The sequence below is a fragment of the Bolinopsis microptera genome, chromosome 11 (assembly GCF_026151205.1).
Source record: "Bolinopsis microptera isolate Bmic1 chromosome 11, MBARI_Bmic_1.0, whole genome shotgun sequence".
Taxonomy (NCBI): Eukaryota; Metazoa; Ctenophora; class Tentaculata; order Lobata; family Bolinopsidae; genus Bolinopsis; species Bolinopsis microptera.
The window spans coordinates 1172005-1194516 of NC_087082.1; the positions used below are offsets into that span (position 1 = coordinate 1172005).

The 22512-nt window shown below is 38.7% G+C and overlaps 5 protein-coding genes across 5 annotated transcripts in view; 3 read left to right on the plus strand and 2 right to left on the minus strand.

Annotated features, from left to right (window-relative positions):
* LOC134822730 (phosphatidate phosphatase LPIN1-like) overlaps positions 1 to 22512 on the plus strand; it is a 582707-nt gene that overhangs the window by 488584 nt on the left and 71611 nt on the right.
* The window catches only part of LOC134822734 (nucleoside diphosphate kinase 7-like), a 37135-nt gene that overhangs the window by 2819 nt on the left and 11804 nt on the right, over positions 1 to 22512 (minus strand). The window lies entirely within an intron of this gene.
* LOC134822729 (IQ domain-containing protein H-like) overlaps positions 17 to 22512 on the minus strand; it is a 34300-nt gene continuing 11804 nt past the window's right edge. The window contains exons 2-3 of the mRNA XM_063833954.1: positions 4028 to 4081; positions 17 to 3835 (exon numbers count right to left, since the gene is read on the minus strand). Of these exons, the coding sequence (XP_063690024.1) occupies positions 590 to 3835 (3246 nt within the window). The 5' untranslated portion in view covers positions 4028 to 4081 and the 3' untranslated portion in view covers positions 17 to 589. The remainder of the gene's footprint in view (positions 3836 to 4027; positions 4082 to 22512) is intronic.
* On the plus strand, positions 14862 to 16081 carry LOC134822747 (uncharacterized). The gene has a single exon (XM_063833987.1). The coding sequence runs from the start codon at positions 14939 to 14941 to the stop codon at positions 15713 to 15715; it is 777 nt and encodes a 258-aa protein (XP_063690057.1). The 5' UTR covers positions 14862 to 14938; the 3' UTR covers positions 15716 to 16081.
* Positions 16198 to 22506, plus strand: LOC134822745 (U4/U6.U5 small nuclear ribonucleoprotein 27 kDa protein-like). The gene is made up of 7 exons (XM_063833984.1): positions 16198 to 16540; positions 19212 to 19321; positions 19438 to 20424; positions 20673 to 20811; positions 21304 to 21488; positions 21790 to 21899; positions 22062 to 22506. Exons 3-7 carry the CDS (start codon positions 20379 to 20381, stop codon positions 22179 to 22181), a joined length of 600 nt encoding a protein of 199 aa, XP_063690054.1. The 5' UTR covers positions 16198 to 16540; positions 19212 to 19321; positions 19438 to 20378; the 3' UTR covers positions 22182 to 22506.

Here is a 22512-nt window from a genome sequence, read left to right on the forward strand (position 1 = left end):
ATAAAACTATACAGAATTCATTAGAGATAACTAATTGCAATACACATCATCGTATCATTATCATTTCACATTATCATACTCTTTTTATATCTAATCTAAAGAGAATTTAAATGACTAATCACATGATCTACAATCTGAATTTTAAAATTTATCATAGATTATACACAACTTTATACAATATATTATTATTATTATAGAAAACGTGTTTATTTACATCTGAATCTGATCCCAAAACCAATAAACCCAAAACATGTTCCCCTCTGAAGATTCAAAAATAAAACTTTAAAATCATGCTGTGAGTGTGAAAAAATAATTGCTGTTAGAAAAGATATGATAACTTGTATATTTACAAAAATGTGAACTATTTAAACTATTTTCTTACCATTGCCATGTTTTATACAGAGCTTAAAAACCACCAATAAATTACCATCTAATATAACCCAGTGCAACCGCTATGCCTTAAAAACCAAACTTTCTTCAAATACCACAGATTTTGAGTTTTGATGATTAAATATCACTATATTAAAAATTTACTGAGGGCACTCAGTATTTATAACCACTAGCACTAAGAAAGTAACATCAGTCAACTCTAAAGTTCAGTCTTCTCCTCACTCTCCACCGCTTCCTGAGCAGCAGGCTCCTCTACAGCCAGGGAGGCCATGATCTTATCAACCTCCATAATCAGCGTGTTAAAGTTATTCTTGCCTGGCAAGTTGGCTGAGGATATCTCCTGATGTACCACAGACAGGTTCCTATGGAACGTCTTCATGGCAGTAACCAGATCAGATTCAACAACTGCCATCCCGATCAGATCTCGCTTGTAGCTGTCTATCAGAGTGAAGATGGACCCTTCTCTCTCCCGGATATCGTACCCAATATGGTGAGCCCTACACATCTGGAAGAAAACACTGTAGTGAACCAGGGAGAGGTTAGTATGGAAGAGGCGTGGAGCTAGGATTGCGAACCTGTAGTTTGGTGGTTGGCGTTCTTTTGGAGATTTGAAACGAGATGATATCTTGGGCATTACTTTGTAGGCTGGGATTTTAAAGAGTCCTGTTGATGGTTCAAAGCGACCTCCGGAGACGTATTGTAAAACGTTTGCCATTGCCATCGTGTCTGTGTAGGAAACTTTGAGATCTATAGCCCACAAGGCCTGATCATTTGAAGCAGGATCGATAAAAGTAGCATAACCAACAGAGATGTACCCAATGATGCCTCTCTCGTAACACGCGTTTGCTACAGAGATACTGTTATTGTGTACCCTCTCCGGACTGATAGATGTTTGAGGGGAGGACAGTGCCCACGTCTGGAACTCAGTGGCTCTGATCTGGTCTCCTGTGTTCTTGATCTCCACCTCGCCGGTAGGAGCGATGAACATGTCCACTGTGATGCACGTGACGTCATCTGCCGGGGGACACGCCTCAATCACACCACCTGATTTAGTGAACGCTACCAGGAACTTGTCTACTGAGGGGAACAGGGTCGAGTTCACTATCTTCAGATGGTTGTAGATAATCTCGGGGAGCTCTGAGTAAATCTTGATAGTTGTAGGTTCTTGGGCCCATCTTTTAGACCATTTTGAGCCGTACCTTTCGGCTTGTTTCAGAGCCCATTTGTGGCAACTGAGAAAACTTGTGATATCACAGTATGCTGTCCCTCTGCCATCAAACTCACTGTCAATCTTAAAGACCCATCTGGTAACTCCAAGATTACCAGCTATCAGTGAAGCAAGCAACTCAAACAACTGCTCTTCAGTGTAAATATCAAACTCTGAGGGAGGTACAGCAACGTTAGCGTTAGCAAATATTCTCTTGGCTCCTGATTTGGTCGAGTACAAATGAGTAACATCTGGTTCTGCGGCGACTACAGGAACATTGAGTACTTCTGACAACTGCATGTCATCTCGGTGCATCAAGCCCGGCACAATGTATGCTTCCTTTCCCGCAATCAACCTCTTCAGCCTCTTCAGAGTTTGTGCAGAGTACAGGAGAATGGTGGACAGACAAAAGTTGAGTCCAGGGAATGCATCCAGATGATCGGGTACAATGAACTTTACTTTGGCCTCCGTTTCTGGAACGTTCTCAGCTTCAGAAGTGACTCCCATTCCCAGAAGCTTTTGATAATACTGCTGCATGTCATTGTCGAGATCAATCGGTGAAATGTAGATAACTTCAACATTCGGATCGTTCACATCGCAAATCCGGCCCATTTGGCTGTTCTGTAAGTTGTGGTAGTCAACTAAGCTGTCACGTATACTCTGATTATATCCCCTCGAGGGGATGTGAATTATTACTCTTTTCTTCTGCTGTATTTTAGGCCAATTAGTTTTCAACTCCTTCAGCCTCTCCCTGTATTTCATCAAATGAAGAGCTCTAGATGTCTTGAGTCTACTTCTGATGGTCGTCATCTTCATTACCATTATCCAGTTCATAGCAATAATACCAGCTGCTTGTTTACTTTGTCGGTACACCAGATACTTGCACCTATCAAGATACATTTTAAACGTAGCTTGTATCTTAGCTGCTGCCAGGTCGTATCCTTGTGGTCCTTTGTAAATTTGTCCAGGACTTCCCATGAGATTCAGAATGGACGCTTGGTTGGTACAACAGTCAATTAGTTCGGCAACAGTTGGCCTGTTGTTCATTTTATAGCTCAGAGCGAGTCTCACTAAATTCTCACCGTCCACAACAGCAACTGGGATAGCAAACTGAGACAAGACTAGCTCCAGCTCTTGCAGACAAGGTAAAATCAGGCTCCAATGGGCAGCGTAATCTTTACGGTAATCCTCAAAGTCTGAGTTATCGTACACCGTTCTTCCACCTTGAATAGTGAACTTCCTTGACTTACTCATGGCCAGGGCTGGAGTCTGAGGTGGTCCAACAGGGGGAGGATGAGGTGACATTTGGGAATTTATTTGTGAACGCATTTGGGAGAGAGGGGTATTACCCATCTTGAAAGTAGAGGCATCTGACCTACCTCTGGTGGGAACATTAGCAGTTATCACTCTAGGACCAGTGACATTGCTTGCTTGAGATTTGGGATACACGATGGGTACATCCTGTTCATGAACGGATATATCTAACTGTACCCCCACCATTGTGTGCTCCAACTCTCTGGCATCAGCTATTTTCTCCAAACCCATTGGATTGCAGTTCTGAAGGTGCAGAGGAGATGGTTTGTGCTTTATGGGAGAGGGCTCCAGAGTGAGCTCAGCTGCAGGAGGTATCAGACCTCTCTCACACAGACTCAATATACCTTTCTTAGCATCTCTCTCAGTAATAGCTGGGGGAGTTAGACGTGGGTTGAGACGGTTTGCTTTGGGAAGTGGAGGTGAACCTTTTATTGTGGGACCTAGCATTGGTTTGGGAGGAGAAATTGGGGGAAGAGGGTATTTTTCTTTTGGCTTGCTGACCCCATATTGCTCTTGTATGATCTGTCTAGCTATCTGGTTAGAAGGTTGATGCATTGGAGCTGCTATCATTCGTGAAATTAACTGGTCTTTAACTACTTGGCCGGGGGTTTTGTGCACACTAAAGTTAGTACTATATCTCTGTTTGTAGTAGACACTGCTACTTCTCTTTGCGGGAACCTGCATTGCATGTTGACTTACATGGGCTAATGTTGGAAGCGTAAGTACTTGGTTTTGCTGAGCTGATAACAATTCTTCAGCTTTACCTTGCACTGCTTTCTCAGTCCTCACTATTGCTGATGTAATGGCCTCAATGTCCACTGCAGCCCCAGAGTTAGTCAGCTGATCTCGGAGGTGGCGTAACTCATCCTGTACCTTGACTAGTATCGAGCCAGTGTCTTCCTGTTGTGCTAAAATCGATGTCATCTGAAAAATGTGCTCATTTAAGATCTAGAAAAGTTTGTAACGAATGTAATGCAGAAAATTTTTAAAGATGTGCATTGTGCAATGTACATTGAGAAAATGAAAACAAGATTTTTGAGGAAAAAATAAGGAACAACAATCTACAAAGTTTTGCTGATTAGAGGCTTTCAGATAAGCAATATGATAATCACTCACCGCTAAGTCTTCTCTGTGTTTCAAGCTGTCAGGTCACATCACAACATACCATGCCTGCATATTGCATGTTACCTGTCTTATTAATGGAACATTATTATTATAACTTTAACAATCAGAAATATGAATAATTTGCAGATATTAATTGACAATTGACTTGAGATATTATATAACATATATAAATGCTGTAATGATCAATGCAAGTAAAATACAATTTCATTGTAAACAATTCGTGAAATCAATAAAAGACAGTAGCAACTTTAGAAATCTTGTCATACTCAGATTATTCAAAATTATAGCATCCACTAGTGTATCATTAAATCATATAATAACTTAACCAACTTGACTCAGAACAGTTTATGCGGCAGATATCATACTTTGATAAACCTCAATCTCAATCTGCGCCGCAGCTTTGTCAGCCTCGCTGGATGCAGAAGAAAGCTTGCCCTGGGCTGCCTCAAGACCAGCTCGCACGGCACCATCGTCGATATCAGCAACAGCACAGATCTCTTCAGCAAGGATCTGGACGGAGGAGTCAGGGTGAATTGTAGCAGTTCCACTGCTAACAAAGTACTTAGCTACATCACCAGCTTCATTAGTAATGGAGATTGTACCAGGGATGAGAATAGCAATAGTTGGAACGTGGTAAGGCAGGATTCCAAAGTGACCTGCAAAATGAATAACATGAACATTGAACATGTGTGACAGTATTTGAGTCTTGAAATAATATTCAATTTTTCAGTTAAAAATCATAGGATCACATAATAAAAACTTCAAATACTGGGGCAATACTTATTTTATATGGTAATATCTCATATTTACCGGTTGTTGAAGGCAGGTCAACCTGTTTTACAAGAGCGTTGTCATGTACTGCATTGTAAGGGCTACCAAATGTCAAAGGAAAGGTAGTGCCGGAGGCTTCAGTAGCCAAAGCTCTTCTGCAAAGAGCAGCGGAGCGTGCAGCGATGCTTCTAAATGCCATGCTGGGATAAGACAGATTTCGTTAACAAAACTATTTGTGTGTTCAAAATAACAATCGATTTTTAACTCATTATCTAAAATAAAAATCTGCTACGTTAGCTTGTATTAGTATATTGACAATGATCTAAATTTTGGATCAAAATCAGGCAATACTTCATTCGAAACATTCCAAAAATAACGTTAATTTACAATACTTTTAGACGTCAACTCTCTCTGGAAAAAATGAACTCTGGAGATTCCTTACTTTAGCAGCACTCTTTCTAAAACTAAATTTAGACCAAATCTGCTCATTCCAAACAAACACACCCCATAATCTGCCACTTATAACCTTAAATCCTTCAATAAGATCACCACATGGGTCACGAAATCCTCTCCGAACCTCCACGTGGTGTGGCCTGGTTGGCACTAACGGGTGGTGTGCTCTCTTGTTGAGTACTAAGGTTGGGACTTGCCAACTCAAAGTTCCCATGGGAACCAGGAAGTCAACAATAACAGCTACCAAGCACCAGGAAATTTCTCTTTCAGATATCAGGTTACAAGATAGTACACACACAAATGACGATACGTTAGACACAGATACCTAGCTCTAAGAGCTATTAATTCACCAGGAAATTCTCTTTCAGCTTTCAGGTCCCATCGAAGTCACCCACCACAGAGCTAGGGATTTCAATTCGCTCATCCTGACTACAAGGACACACTGATAATGAGTAGTCTTGGCACTTCTCCCTCCAGTAACCACTTTTCAGGTCTTTTCAGTTAAGACAGCTAATGCGTAAGGGCTGACACAGGCTAGACACAGGCTCGTGATAAGACAGAATTAGGGATTTCAACTCTGACTACGAGGACACACTGATAACGAGAATTCCTGGCACTTCTTCCTCCAGTAACCACTTTTCAGGGGACCGGGTTAGCTTTGCCACACTCTTTATTGAAGTGTGACTGGACGCTCTACAATCATCTAGTAGCAGCAGAGTTTGACTGCCATCCTTACTGGTTCTATTCAGTTTCTACAGCGAAAGTTCTCAACACTCGAATCAGTTCATCTCGGACATCCTGCAGAGATGCTTTATCACAGCCTGCCCCATTACACGGGGAACCCTTAGATCTACAGTACCCTGGTGGACAGCTTAGCTCATTAAAGCATAGTGGACCTCTTTAGTTCTGAGACGCAAAGCTAACCGGACCAGGAATAAACATCAATGCAATGCTTAGGGGATGCAAATAGGACATACAACGTTTAACGATTTACTCGAACTTTTGATTCATTTTTAAGCTCGACGTTACATGGTATCAATTCAGGACAGATATTCCTTCTTCAGGTTCATTGAGGAAATCGTACCCGCTATTTGCGTTATACATGGCAAGTATCTGGACTAATGATAACTTAGGATCTCAATCAATCATAAATTCCTCTCAGATTCCCAGGCTGCATTTAAAGCGCTTAACAGCACCAATTTTAACTCCAGGTTCGTTCTGAACATCTCAGACCAACTCAACTCGCTAGGTTTTCTCATCGAGTAGAACTTTGTTCCAGGACATGAAGGAGTATACGGTAAAGAACTATAATCAACACCCAAATAAAAGATTACCTCTTCATTCTCCATATCAAGAAGTATAAACAGGTGGCACTCAGTGATAAAGGAAAAACCACACTAACATTTTTCCTCAACAAAAACAGGTACAAGAAAATTAACATCACAGGTACTCACATCAGATGGCTAACATGGCTACTATCAGGACACAGCCCACTAGCATACTTCCAGACGGTAGCAAACAACTCCAATTTCGAAACACAAGACTGCGAACACTGCCCAGGGGAAGCAAAAACATCACAACACTTCCTATGTGAATGCATCCAGCTGATGACAACTAGAATGAGGATATTTAGTAAACCCATCCTAACAATTGAGGAACTCATCTATAGTAAACTCGACCACATTATCAAATTCGTGGAACAGTCAACAAGGTTTGACAGAGACGATCTATTTGGATAAGCATCTAGGACATACACCAAGGTTCATAAACAATCATACACTAGACCCACACAGGACTATCTCAGATAGTGACACATATTCAGGTGTGGACCATGCTCGGAAGTCCCTCGCCTGCCCGCCAAAGAAGAATATCTGAAGTGGGTTTGCTCTGAGCAAGGTAGTAACAGCTTCGAGACTCCAGAGGTCTGTTGCGATGATATCTATTATTCTATGTTTTTGTATATACTTAGGGAGTCCTGGAGTGTGGCTAGCAGGAGTCACACTCTGTGGGCACGGCGAGAAGGCCTCCCTCTTCACTAGGAGGCCAGAAACCGTTGACCAAAACAGAGAGAGAGAGAGAAGATCACCACATAGGTACTGCTCTGCCAGCGTTGTTGGCAGAGCGTTGAATTGAAGATTTCAAGTCGAAATCCTCAACAGCTGTATGGAAGAGTACCCATCTCATCAATCAGACATCCCCCAGCTACAGGATGATCCCCAACAGCCTACAGTCAATTATGCTGAATGATTGTCGTAATTGAGATCTTAGATACAGACAGCATGAAAGAACAAAAAAGGCTGCCTACAACTCAAGAGTAATTTAAGTAGAGAAAAGTACCTTCACTCCCTTAATTTTCTCAACTTTTGGTGGAATAGGCATTGAATGCTACACACAGGACCCCTCAAGATGCTGCTAATAAAATTGCTGATAAGTAAAATAAAACAAAATTTTAAGTAAAACAAAATTTAAATTTTATTGCCATATTACAATGAATAATAATATCATAATAAACATAGTTAAACTTGAACATCCGATAATAAACTCATGAAAATTAGACATGCTATGTAAAATACTCTTTTTACTATATATTAACGGTGATACTCATAGAATATTTGTTACAACTAGGCGCGCGTCTTGGTAGGTTATAAACCTACAAACTATATTATTATATAACTTTATTCAAATCAAAAATAGAACATAAATGAACATCCTAAAGATCTGATAAGTAGCCAGAAAAAAATAAATACTGATACACAAGCTATAACAACTTCTTCCATCCCGCTCTATCAGAGGCTTAAAGTCTTAAATTGTACAAATCGTCTGTATTTACAAATGGAATGTTCCTACTACCTAAATCAAATTTAATAGTCTTAAGCAAGTTCGACTGGTGTCTGCCTACTCTACCCTTTTTAGTACTCTGACTCTCTACTGCAAAGTGTAATGCAAGCTGTGCAGGTGAGTTGTTATCACTGCGAAGGACATGTCCGAGCATCCTCCATCGTGCACATGCAACACGCTCACTGAGTGGAACCACTTCACATCTCTTGTAAAGGGTGTCGTTTTTGATTATATTAGGGTAAGTCATTCTGATGATTTGCCTCAGATGCTTTCTGTGGCAAATATCCAGTTTACTCAGTAGCTGCTTTGAAGCAGCCCAGCAGCTACAATTATACATTAAGACGGAGACCACCTGGGCTTCGTAGATCTTAAGTCTGGTCTTAAGAGGTATGCGTTTACCTTGTTCCCAAACTTTCTTGTAGGTTTGGAAAGCAAGATTTGCCAGAATACATCGTCTTTTTATGTCCTCGTTGCTGCACAATTTGGAACCAAGTGAGATAGATGATCTCCAGGGCTCTCTTCCTCGAAGTGGCTCTCCTTTGTCATCAACTTCGTTCTTCTCGGCCAGATAGATATGTGTGAACTCTGTTTTTGATTCGTTGACAAACAGATTCCACTCCTCCAATATCTCCTTGCATATTGGTAACATGGACTCCAAATTCTTTTTATCCTCGTCTGTGAAGTCTGCGTCGTCTGCGTACTCCCACTCAAGAGGTAGCAGGTTTTCAGCAAACGGAGGGTTGGGTCTTAGATAAGACATAAAGGCACGAAGGTGATAAAGTGCGCCAGCCAAATACAGGGTGAAAAGGTTTCCAGACAAACTATCATCTTGGAACGCACCTATCGTGACAATGAACTCCCCTGATACGGTAGACCTCACTTTAATCTTCAGTTTGGTACATGAGAGTAGGTACCTTACCAGTCGGATGTCGTCTTCACTACATCCAGCATCAGCAAGAAGTTCTAGCAAGACTGATCTCTTAATGGTGTCGAATGCAGATGACATATCAATACCCATTTTGTGTAGAGACCAGCGTTTCTCCTTCACAACTGAAACTAGGATCCGTTGTGTCCAAACAATATTTGCACAGCTATGGCCAGGCTTGTAGGCATTTTGCCAAGGTCCTGTGTACTGAGAAACTTGTCTTTGAATGCGTCTAAGGACTATCATGGACAATATCTTCCTGGTGCCGTTTAAAAGACAAAGAGGGCGCAGACTTTTTAAAGGTCCACGTGGCTTACCAGGTTTTTGCAGTGGGGTAAGGAATCCTTCAGTGAATGAAGGTACATGTTCATGACGTTCAAATGATTGATTGGTCAGCTGTGCAAATGTAGAATAGAAAATAGGTGGGGAGTGTTTAAGGAATTCGTTAGGAATACCATCAGGACCAACAGCCTTACCATTTCTTAGCTTTTTGGCAGCTTGTTCCACTTCAAAGGATGTGATGGGATTGTTTAGTGGCTGAGGACTGCCAACAAACGGCTCAAGTGGAGGTTCACTGTCTGGTCCTGTGTAGTGTTGCTCAAAATAGTTGCGTATAATGTCAGCTTTGTCACTCTCATTATCTACCAGTTGATTGTTGTCGTTAAAAACAGAGATGGAGTCTGATTTCTTGTTACCTGATAGTTGCCGGACAGCTTCAAACATTTTACGGCCATCGTCTGTATTATTGATAGAGTCTGCAAGACTGTTTGCAACTTCTATTCTGAGAGTATTCAGTCGCTTCTTAATGTCATTTGAGAGTTTGTTAATTTTTGATCTCAAGTCCTTTCTGTCTCTGTATTCATTATTATTCAGAAGTTGTAGCAATCGTTTTCTTTCCTCTGACATTTCAACAACTTCACTATCAGAAGAGTGGTGTCTCTTTCGCTGTGGCTCGCGTAGACCCACAGTGGAGATAGCAGCAGTCTCAACACTTTTAACTAGTTTACCGAACTGTTGACAAGTATCATTAGAAGAATAGTCAGGTTCAGATACTAGTCGGTTGATATTATCAGTAAGTGCAGATTTAAACTGTTGTTGCGCTGCAATGCTACCTACAAGAGTGGTTGTGTTGAAATCCTTCTGAGTAGTCCTCTTCTTCCTGTAGAAACTATAACGCAGGGAAAAATCTGCTTTTGCAACTACAAGCTTGTGGTCACTGCGGTGCTTAGTTCCCGCATATGACCTTGCATCAGTCAGTAGTGCTTTGCTCCTGGACTTGCAAAGTATATAGTCTATCTGTGAGAAGTATGGTTTACTCTTTCGGGTGGATTGGTCTCTTATCCATCCAGTGCGTGTAGTTATATGCCTGCTGCTGTGGGAGAATGAAGTATTGGTAGCAAATAAGCCATTTGCTGCCAGAAAATGTAACAATCTCTCTCCATTCTCGTTCCTTCTACCAACACCATGCCTACCTATGTGCTGCTGTAAACCATTTTCTTCATCAACAAGTGAACGCTTGCCTAACTTGGCATTGAAGTCACCTAACATCCATACTTCAAATCGAGCAGGAACACTGATAGCCTCAAGAAGCTCACCATAAAATTGATCAGCTAGTTGAGGGTTCTGGACTGATTTTGGATTAGTAGGACTGTAACAATTAATAATTTTGATATAACAAGGTGGTTTGTTTACCCAATTGGGCTTTAGTTTAACGTCCATGTAAATGACTCTGTCACTGATCTGATGATGCGATAAAACACTGTCCATAAAACGCTTGTTAACAACAAAACCAAGACCTCCATGTCTACCCTGCTTCTGGTCAAACAGAAACAGTCTATGATGACCGGGAAGTGTTGTTTCCAAGAATTCACGAGTTTTGGTTTCTTGTAAGGCCAAAATATCTAAATCGTATCTGTCGATGTCCTCTGCAACAAGATGTTGCCTGTGAGTGGTGGAGAGACCACAAACATTCCATGTCCCAAAATTGAGTGTCGTACTAGCAATGATGGAAAAAGTTGCACAAAGAAGGTATCCAGCGATCTTTGTCGAGGCGATAAACTTACTGGCTGCTTTCACTGCCATGCGGACTCGTTACTGTCACACACCATCCTAAACAAACTATATACTACTCGAAAATTCATCTCAATCATAAAGAAAAAAGAGCAATACTCTGATTATCTAACACCATCCAAAATTGGAATGTACCTCCTAAGGACAGTTTTCTTGTCAGGGAAAGACGGGGTTTTACTCATTGCAACCATGTATAATGATTTGAGCATGAAATTAATAAATAAATAAATAAATAAAGTCAATTTTTACAGCACAGCAATATATATCTAAATATCAGATCCTCTGTAATCATAATGTATAAAAAAAGGAGCTTTTCTCTGTGCTGAAGGATGAATCAAGGCAGATCATGGTTCTGTTAGCAGGCCACCCTAGTTATGGACAATACATATATATAAAATAATTAAATTATAATTTTAAAATTGTGTCAAGATTGAACTAAAACATAACTCAGGGTAAAATAGACGTATTCCCTTCGTCAAATTAACTATTTACAATACTAAACTTAAATGAAATTAATTGATTGTTTACCGATACATGGAGTACAGGGTACCGATACATGGAGTATAGGGACGGATAATGGTTCATGTTTAAAATATAATTCAAACAATATACACATAATATAACAATTACCCTATATAAAAATTCAATATAAATTCAATAGAAAACTAAATAAAATTTATAAACACCCTTTAAGTAGTATAAGTAAGCCAGTTTAAAGAACTGGCTCCAAATTAATATCTAATTCTGCTATTTTTACTGCACTACTACTTTTTAACCCTCTCTCTCCTCTAAGAGCTATGACTGTTGTTCTCAAAAGGTCAAATCTTACTCTCTTCCTAATAAATGTCATTGCTTCACTATATCGTTGGCCTGATTTCCTAGAAAGTTTATCCGCTAATTTCTTGAAGAACTTATTAGCTTCCCTTCCCATACCCCCAGTGGTTGATAGGACTATAATGGTTCATGTAGTACTGTAAGGAAAAGCTCTAACTAAGCATCTTAGAAGACATTATATCTTAACCAGTATGATTTCATACACCGATGGTTCTGAGTGAGAGCTCCCCTTTTTATACCTTTTTAAAGATATTAACTACTATACTACGAGATCCATGATCTTTGTAATATAAATACAGCTTATTGGAAGTTTGATGTACAGGCTCTAAGCTTACGTCTAGACTCTATATCTACTATTTTAACTACTAATTTTTAGTAATTTCCCCTCTCGGCTTTAATAGGGGCATAACGACGTTGTCTCACGTTGCGACCTCTAAAGTTTGTTTCTCTGGAATTTTCTTAACGGGTGATACTCGTAAAATATCTGTTCCATATATTGGACGAGTCCAACTCGGCGCGCGTCCTGGTAGGTTGTAAACCTACAAGAATTTTCCCCTTTTAAAGATATGCTCTGCTTATCAAAATAAAACAGTAATGATAAAATAAATTGTTGTATTTTTAAAAACAAATTAATGCTAGTGTCACTTATGTGATTTGAAAATGAAATCAAACCAAACGAAATTTAATTTTTCATTAGAAATTCAAATTTTCAAACCAAATGACTAATACAAAAGGTGTCAAGAACTATTTAATGATAGCTTTTGAATTGATTCGAATGATTTATTTAGCTTTACAATCATTTTAAACGCCCTTTTGACGGTGTCAATAAATTTTAAATGCTTGTGTTATGAAACATAAAAAATAATTTCATTTATTTGCAATTATAAATTTGCAATGTGTCAAAAAAACGTTTTTTATTGTCGTGCAATGTACATATTCAAATTAAAACTACATAGTAAGCTTAAGTTTCACCTAACCATGTGTTTTTGGAAGCCCAAGGGCTTTGGATGGCACCAGTCATGTCGATTAATCATATTTATCATCAATATTTCTGCTTGATATGAGTGATGAGGTTTCAAGGAAATATAAATCTTTCAGAAATATAGTGCGCGCCTTTTAAAATTTAAATGTCTATTTTATAATTTATCAATTTTCAATTTTTTGGATATAACCTGAAATATGCAAGTAAATCAAAAATTTTCAAAATTAAAATTATTTATCATTTGTCACTTGGCTTGCTGGTCTATGATTTAATTTTTACATTAAAAATTTACAATTAACTTGCTAAATTTCACATATGACATAGCTGCATGAGACGCGCGCTACTGCAAGCAAAAGGGCTCTGGTTAAAGCAATTGTTAAGTACGTGTAGATCTCCGGGAAATTTTTTTTAAATGTTTACGCGCGCGGAGCAGTAATTTAGCTTTAGTTTAAAATTCAAAATATCGTGCAGCTGCTTAAGCCAATTTAAAACTGTTAAAATAACAAACTCCTGCCAAAAATGAAACGTGTCGATGGTTATTTTCCGAAATTAATACACATTGTTAATTAAGTTTCACATATACCGTCCCTGGAAGTCCCTGTCTCCCCATCGTTAACCCGTAAGGGGTTGCACCAGGGGCGGTGGTAACAGAACTTCAAGACTCTCGGAGTCTGTTGTCGATATCTATGTATAATATATTTATGGTATATAATTTGGGAGTCTCTCTCTCCAGCAGCAGGAGTTGGAGAATGGGGACGCGTTGTGAAAGCCACCGCAAGGAAGGCTTACAGTCGACGCCGACCAATCAAAAGAAGAAGTTTCACATATATGCAAAATGGAAATATGAAATAAAACAAATGCCTGCAGAGAAAATTGCGCGTCAAATAACATGACTTGAGTAACACATGTTTGGAAGTTGTCGCTTTATTTCCAATTTGCGATTGCGCCGTGCATTATCATGCTTTGAGCTCCGAAACTTGAAGAAGCTTCTGAATGACACTTTAATGCGTTAACTTTTTGGTGAGCATAGTCCTTTGTGATTGGTACTAAACAATAAACAAAACGCTGATTAGGTTCATGTTTAATAAAAGCTGTTATTATTGTTGAACAATCATCATGAAATCTATAATCCATATAGATTTTATAATTCATTTTTGCACTATCAGCTGAAATGCCGAATAACATTGTTATTAAATTATATAATACAGCAAAAAGCTAAAACTGGCCTGGTCCTGTAACCTAGGTCCTGCCATTGATAATGTGTCAGTCCAACCAAATTTTGATCATCTAAATAAAAGAAAGATGTGGATCATCAAAGGATCAGCTGGAGCTAATGATGCTGAATGTAACAGGACCTTCTTTAAACACTAAAGATGTGTATTGGAGGGGAATTTTCTGGCTATGCCAGTTTGAATTTTCATCTTCATTCGCAATTTTCCGGTGGCTCGGCTGAGTTATCTTTAGGTCTGCATATATCCGATGAAGTCCTTTCACCCTTGGTGCTAGGGATCGGATTGATGGCATATTGTGGGTCTCGAACCTGCAACCTTCGTTTACAATTTATACAAACCACCACTCCTTAAACTTGAACGTCCACGATGTGTTGGACCCTCATGATAGTAGACAGGTGTTTTGCGATCTGTGTATTTCTGTTGAAAATTTTCCCTGGCCAAACGTCCTATTCCATCTTACAGCATACAGGATGTCCCTTTTAACTCAACTGGAGTGTACTTAAAAAACATATTGAATTGCTAACTCTTCTTGGGTTCTTTGTTCCCCTTTCACTTTCGTTTATTTCCACTCGAGAAATTGAAGTTGAAGTTAAGAATTAGATAGTAATGAGAAGCAGCACAACAGTATACATTGCTGACATGATAGTATTAATGATTGTGATAATTCGAATAATATATTTCATAACAGTTGATATTGGTCCGATTTTTGTTCATCGTAAATTCAGTTTGAGTCTTGGTTTCTTAATACAATTTATTGCAGCATGTGGTTGTAGAATGTAATTGTTTTACAAAGCAAGATGAGTAACTGTGACGATGTTGCCAATGAGTTCTGGAGGAACAAATATCTGAAAATCTTAGAGTATGCTTATCAAGTCTTGCAAAGTAATAAATTGTATCATGCGAAGATAAAACGTTTAAACAAGAATACCCGACGTGTTTCTAAGCACAACAATTATTTTGTGCATGTTCTGAAAAATCATGGTGATGATTTTGGACTACATTGCCCTTCAGTTTGGGAGAAAATAGCTTATCCTGGTGCCATATCAGAACCACTTTTAGACGCTAAAGCTCAAATGAAGAAACCCCCAAATGCCTTCTTTTTGTACTGTAAGGAAAACAGAGACTCTGTCAAAAAATTAATTCGGGAACAGCCTGCAGGTATGTTTGATGCAAGAAACGAAATCACTAGACAACTAGCGAAAGACTGGAATGCTTTGCCTCAAGAGGAAAGGGAGAAATATTTTGAGAAATATAGAGACAATATTGAGCAATATGAGGAATCAATTCGTGAGGAAAGCAGAAAAAATAAACTTATGTTTGCTATGAGTAGTAGTGAAGATGAAGAGGAAGAGGAATTGCCTTTTCCCTCATCCCTGCAAACTCCAGGACATCCCTCGCAAACTCCCACCCATCTCTCGCCCATGTTGACGCCCTTCCATCCATCTCAGACCCCTTCTCATTCTTCTCACTACGGGACACAGTTTTCAGACAATATGATCAATGACTTGTTTGCTAATGGGAATAGTAATAGTGTTTCTGGATTTGGTAATATGTTTAAATTCCCTAAACAATGAGCTTGATTAGTTCTGATAATTTTCTATCATTTCTTGCTTAGAATTTGAATTATGCAAATTTTTATCATTAATATCAATTGTTAATAAGTTAAAGCACATGATATGGTGTGACTATTATGCGCAAGGTGGAATAAGAAGGTTAAAGAATCGATTTATAATTATGTTTGCATTGAATTTTTATTTCTCCATCATCTAATCTTTGATACAATTTCATTGGTGATGTGTATCGAGACTGTTCTGATGTATTTGTATCTTCACAGGAAAAGACCTGTAAAGGGATAATTTACATGCAACTCAACTGTATTTTATAACCGTATTACGTTTTTGGGTCTCATCAGATCAACTTTTAAAGTTATTATTGATAAATTCTTTTAAAGTTAACATCATTTGAAATTTAAAATATACCCAAGAAAGATATATATCCAAGCCTTTATTTTGTCATTTTATATGTTGTTAATTTTCACTTGTCTTTAACCATAACACTGCTTTTTAGTTCTGAAATGAGTGATAATGCCAACAAAGAAAATGTGAAGATGACAAGTCGTGCTCCCCTGACAACCATTACCAACCGATCAAATGTTTCCAAACGTGGGTTAATGATGAAAGAAAGCATAAAGTCAGCACCACCAAAAATAAGAACAAGTAAAAGTACTCAGACCGAAATACACTACTCAGAAGTAAGCTGTGGTACATCGGATAATGCTGCTGAGGAAATGATTTCTGCCTTGACTGGTGGACCGTTAAATGAGACTTATTTTGAAGGCTTAGCTGAACAGCGCAGAGAGGCTTTGGAAATTACCATAGACGAAAATGAAGAGCTATATCGTAAGTGGACACCATTTACTGCTCATTTTTTGATATTTTGTCTTAAAACGATTTAATGTTACTGCTTGATAAAATTTAAATAGATCTGTGTTGCAGTTATACAGGGTGGCCCATGATAGTCTACACATCCTTATCTCTTAAAATTGTTACAGGTCGCTGAGATCTTGCTAATTATTTTATTTCAGAATAGAAAAGCGCCATAACTTACGTTCTGATTAATATTTTTGCTTCAAATTTTTAGAGAATGTCAATCATAATTAGACACAACTTCGTGCTAAGTTTTGTGTGAGTCTGAGCTTGTCTGAAAAAATTAGCTCCTGAGTGTGCTAGCGTTAATTTCTCACCCAGAACTGTTTACATTGGTTAATAGAAACCACCAAAAAAAATCCTGGGTAAAAAAATTAAAAAACCACCGATTTATTTATGTTTTACCAATTCTATTCACCACGATGCATCGCACATTCCATTCTCTACACTGCTGTACAGTGTACATCCTATATTTTAACTGATAAGGACTATCACAGATGATCCTTCCTGCTTGTTTATATCGTTCTGCTCACTTGCCTTAACAAATTTAAAATTATAGCTGGATGATTAGCCTACAATTTTATCGATACTGAAATCAATTGAATTGCGTTTCTCGACAGGCACCACGAGAAGGTTCATCCATTGCCCGCCGTGTTGGCGATTAAAATCACCGTTTGTGTTGGCGATTAAAATCACCGTTTAGAGAAGGTGCTCAATGTGACCACCGCCTCGGCTCTTCAGGACGTCCATCCTCTTGGCTACTGATAAACAGGAGTTCTGGCAGTGAGTGATGGGGATGTTCCGCAAGTTGTCACGAATGACAACTTCTAAAGCAGCAAGGTTGGGGATGGGTAGACTCTCGTAGACCTTATCCTTCAACCATCCCCACAGGAAGAAGTCGCAAGGAGTGAGGTCAGGAGAGCGGGCTGGCCAGTGTTGAGCAAGTTTCTCTCCGATCGTCATGCTCCCAAACTGGTCACCGAGGTAATCAATAATGCGGTTGGGGATGTGCACTCTCGCCCCGTCCTGCATAAAGCTCATGAGAGACGGATCCAGGTCGTGGTGTGCACAGAAGTTGAAGAGTTCTGGTATGAAGAAGCTCTGCAACATCTGTAGACCTAGCGATCTCCGTTCACAGTTACAGTGGCACCAGCTGCATCCTTGAAGAAGTATGGTCCGATGATTCCGTGAGAAGAGATCGCACACCAGACGTTCAGCTTTGGAGAGTTCTGAGTAGGTCTCTGCTGCACGCTGTCAGGTCTCTGGCTGCCCCAGTGTATTGCGTTGTGGCTGTTGACGGAACCGTGGAGGCAGAACTTGGCTTCGTCGGTCCACCAGATGTTTCCGATAAAGTCCTCGTTTGTGGAATCTTTCAGAAGCAACCAGTCAGCAAAGCGTACTCTATACTAACTGGTGGATCCTGAAGCTGCAGAGTGTGGTGAACTGTCCAGCGATAAGGGTACAGTTTCAGTTCAGTCCTCAGAATGCGTTGCAAAGTCGTCCTAGGTATGCCAAGATTGGCCGAACGTCTTCTGGTCGATTGCCTGGGGTGGTCTGCCACAGATCCTACTACAGCCACAGTGTTCTCAAAGGTCACTCCCGTAGATGGTGGACCAGATGCATCCTTTTGTCGGTTGGTGACAACTCCATGTTCTATAAATTTCTTCTTAAGGTTGTAGACTGCTTTCCTAGTAGGGGGAGTGATTCCAGGGAATTTCGCTATGAACAGTTGGATAAGAGCTGCGAAGGGGGTATCCTTGGATTCAGAAACAATAAATATCCGTTGCTGGAGAGTTAGTAGAGGCATGATGAGATGATCGTTAATGGTTAATAAATTGTTGCGACTTTTAAGGGGGAAATCTATCCCTGCTATCGTAAAATTCCCATGAGAATTCATAAGATTATGGATTATCGACCGGAAATCTACGTTATCGTTTGTTTTCTTTTCAAGTTTATTTACTCATCTCATGGGAATCGGCTGACCTGCTGTAAACCTATTTCAAACCACCGTTTGTAAAATCGATAAAATTGTAGGCTAATCATCCAGCTATAATTTTAAATTTGTTAAGGCAAGTGAGCAGAACGATATAAACAAGCAGGAAGGATCATCTGTGATAGTCCTTATCAGTTATCTGCAGTTAAAATATAGGATGTACACTGTACAGCAGTGTAGAGAATGGAATGTGCGATGCATCGTGGTGAATAGAATTGGTAAAACATAAATAAATCGGTGGTTTTTTAATTTTTTTACCCAGGATTTTTTTTGGTGGTTTCTATTAACCAATGTAAACAGTTCTGGGTGAGAAATTCAAGCTAGCTCGCTCAGGGGCTTAATTGGTCAAATAAGCTCAGTGAAGCTCTCAATCACACAAAACTTGCCACAAAGGTTCATCTACTTGTTATTAACATTCTGTGAAATTTAGAAGAAAAAATATTTATCAGAACATAAGTTATGCCACTTTTTGTTTTTAAAATAATTAGCAAGATCTCAGCGACCTGTAACAATTTTAAGAGATAAGGATGTGTAGACTATCATGGGCCACCCTATATCATGAGTTTACTATGAGAATGATTTCATTTAAGCATTAAGCATCTTACATCTTAGTTGTATTATTATTAATCATATTAATAATTGTTCTTTCAGAAAAGATTGAAGAGCTGAATATATCACTGACAGAAACTACCAAACGTGCTGAAGAGGCCGAACGTCAACTCATTGTCCTAAAATCAAAAGCTTCGTTTTCGGAAAAATTGGTAAGTCATTATGATGATATATGGCATCACTAGAAAATGTAGTGATTTCAAAATATTACTCAATACTGATCATCAATCTCAGAATTTCAGTGAGTAAATTGACCCTTTTATTTCAGGACATATCACTCGAAGAGGAAGAGGAAATAAAATCTTTACTGACATCAGAGCCAGAAGAGTTAGGCTCACAACAAGCTGCTCTCTGACTCAGCCTGTTTATAATACAAGAAGTGTAACAACACAGCTACTCAATCTATGATCTCACATGAACTGTGTCCACCAGTTTGTTTAAAGATGTTGTCCAAGTTTCCTTGATATTGGAGGCTTGATCTATCAGGCATTCGACATTTTATTCCTTGAAATCAGATTATTTATATATTTGTAATAATTTCATATTTTAATGGTTTTTGACATTTTTAGGGTTCGACAAACAGAGCAATATTTTAATTTTAAGGAGTAACGTTACAGAATATACATTTGCAAGTGTGCCACACCTGCGGTTAAGTTAGAATTTTAATTTCATCGAATTAGACTTGAATGTAATGGAGCAGTATCTGTATTGTGGATACTAGTAGACTAAGTGAAGAAGATGATATATTGATAGTTAATTATTTAAACAGACAAGACACAAATTGAGAGCCAGTATCGTCTATGTTTTGTAACTCTGTAATTGTGTCTCAGATATCAGGTGCCAACTAAAGCTAAAACACGTGCCCTTTGTCAGCAATAAACCCGAGTGTTAATGTTATAGCTCACATATCTGTGGGCTAGTTGTAAATTTCACTATATTGCCAAATTTGTTTATTCAATAAATAACATCTATAGTTTTTAATCATGTAAGGGATGTAACACATCGTTTAACTCATTGTCTCTTCAATTGAATCAATCAGCTGGCCAATTAAATCATGTTAACATCAGTTATCGTTACTCCAATTTCATTGAAGCTGATGTTGTCAAATCATTTATCTATTATAATGTTTAACGCTGCTATGTTCGAAAGTTATAAATGTCAAGGTAACCAAGCTAGTAACCAAGGTAACCAAGCACCTTTTTAGATCTGATGAGTGATGAAGAAGTAGACGAATTTGGTCGAACTCGAGTGAAAAGTAAGTTATATTAGGGGTGGGCATATTCCTGAATGCAAGTCAAATTGTACACTTTGTGCAGATTTTCTTTGTTTACTCATTTATTTTATGCCAGCTATACACTGTACACTCAGTACTGTACAGTTAACAACAATCAAAGTGTTTAATATGCTAAAAGTGTTAACTAACACTTTTAGCATTATATATACACGTGTGTATCATTAAGTCCTAACTCAAGTCCTACCTCCCAATAAATTGTTTTTGCCTAGACCGAGAAAAGAAGAAAAGTCACAGCCCGTCCCCGCCTGCCCGATATAAAAAGTCCAGAAGGTCACCAAGACGGTCTAGAAGTCCCCGAAAAAGAAGTCGGAGTCCCAGGAGGTCTCCTCGAAGGGAGAGAACTAGAAGGTAATTAGTCGATCAGTAGCTTAATATTAATTATTTAAAACCGGTTCTTATACATGGCTTTTAATCTAGCAATGCAAATGGTCAGTTCGTCCAATAAGCAAGATGTAGCTTATTTAGTTTACTAAGTTTCGTTTTTATTCGGATAATTATGTTCGGCCGAAAATCAACCTTTCGTTCCTTTATTATGATAATAAAATTTAATGATTTCTTGAAAAGCAGCAGCATGCCAAAGCTCGATCGTTTATATAATTATGAATTCATCTAAACAATTAAATTACTTTAAACGTTTGGATAATCGACTTCCGTAGGAAAGTTAACCGAACATCATTCGATTTACTTTTGATTTGGTCGCTTCACTACCAAACCAAACTGTCCTATTCACGCTCTTGAAAACAGCGGTGTTTCCTAAAAGCCCGAACATTAAGGGTAGAAATTAGGGTAGACATTAGGGTAGACATTAGGGTAGACAACTAAATCAACTCTCACTCCCAGTCCACGAAGAGCTGGCCGAGAAACACGTGATCGTAGTCCGGTAATCCCGGAAAAGGGCAGAGAAAGAGAAAGAGAGAAACCCAGGAAGAAGGAAGAACCAGGCCCAACATTCGACTCAGCAGTTGATAGTTATGTTAATACCCTGAAGAAGTTGACCAGGATACCTCGGGTGGTACCGAATCCAGGTTTGTTTTCTTCTTTGGTTTCTCACCAGTGATACATTTCACGTTATTGCGGGGAATGGTCCATACATTGACATAATTGAATATGTGTCATGTGTGTACGATGTAAAGAATAGCCTTCACCTCTAACATTTGACTGCCAACGTCTTATACTTCTTATACTATTTGTTACTCAGTAGTGTTATAATATGATATATTTGTTACTCATTAGTACAGTGTTATCATGCGAGTACAGCTTGGTAATCCACACTCTACACCACACCACACTCCACACCACACCATATTTAATACCTCTGTTCTGCAGAAGAAGATGACGATGACCCTGTATTAGCTGCAGCTCTGGAAGACGATACTAATCTAGAAGACGAACAGATGGCTAAACTCATGGGCTTCAGCAATTTCGATACTTCCAAGGTTCCTGTCTTATTCCCATTTTGAAATTCTACTTTAATCATGTGGCTGCATATTTTATTTTACAAGATCCGAAAAGATTTTTACAATTTTATTCTTATAATCATAATCTTTCCAACGGCAGGCTATTTATTTAACATTAAAGTTAAAATCATCTTTTCGCAGAATAAACACGTAGATGGATCCTGCAACGCATCAGGGACACACAAAGTACCGAAACGAAAGTACAGACAATATATGAACCGTCGGGGCGGGTTCAACAGACCACTAGATCCTATTTTATAGCATTTTATAGCACTTGAGTTCTTATAGACTCGGTGTCATATTTGTTATGTTGACGATATTTTTACTGTAAACTGAAAGTACTGTGTTGTGGATTAATGATCGCATTGGTGATCTTGCAATTTGTTTCCTGGAATATACTGAGACAACTTTTATCGGAGATCTGTCACTGTACACGTCACATAACATAACTTGACTTATGTAATATTTCTTAAATACCAAATTATATTCTTACTGTGGTGACGTTAAAGAACAGTCTACCAAATTTACCAATATCAGATTTAACAGTTTAAACAGTTTACAGACGCAAGTATAAAACATTCAAGACTTATTT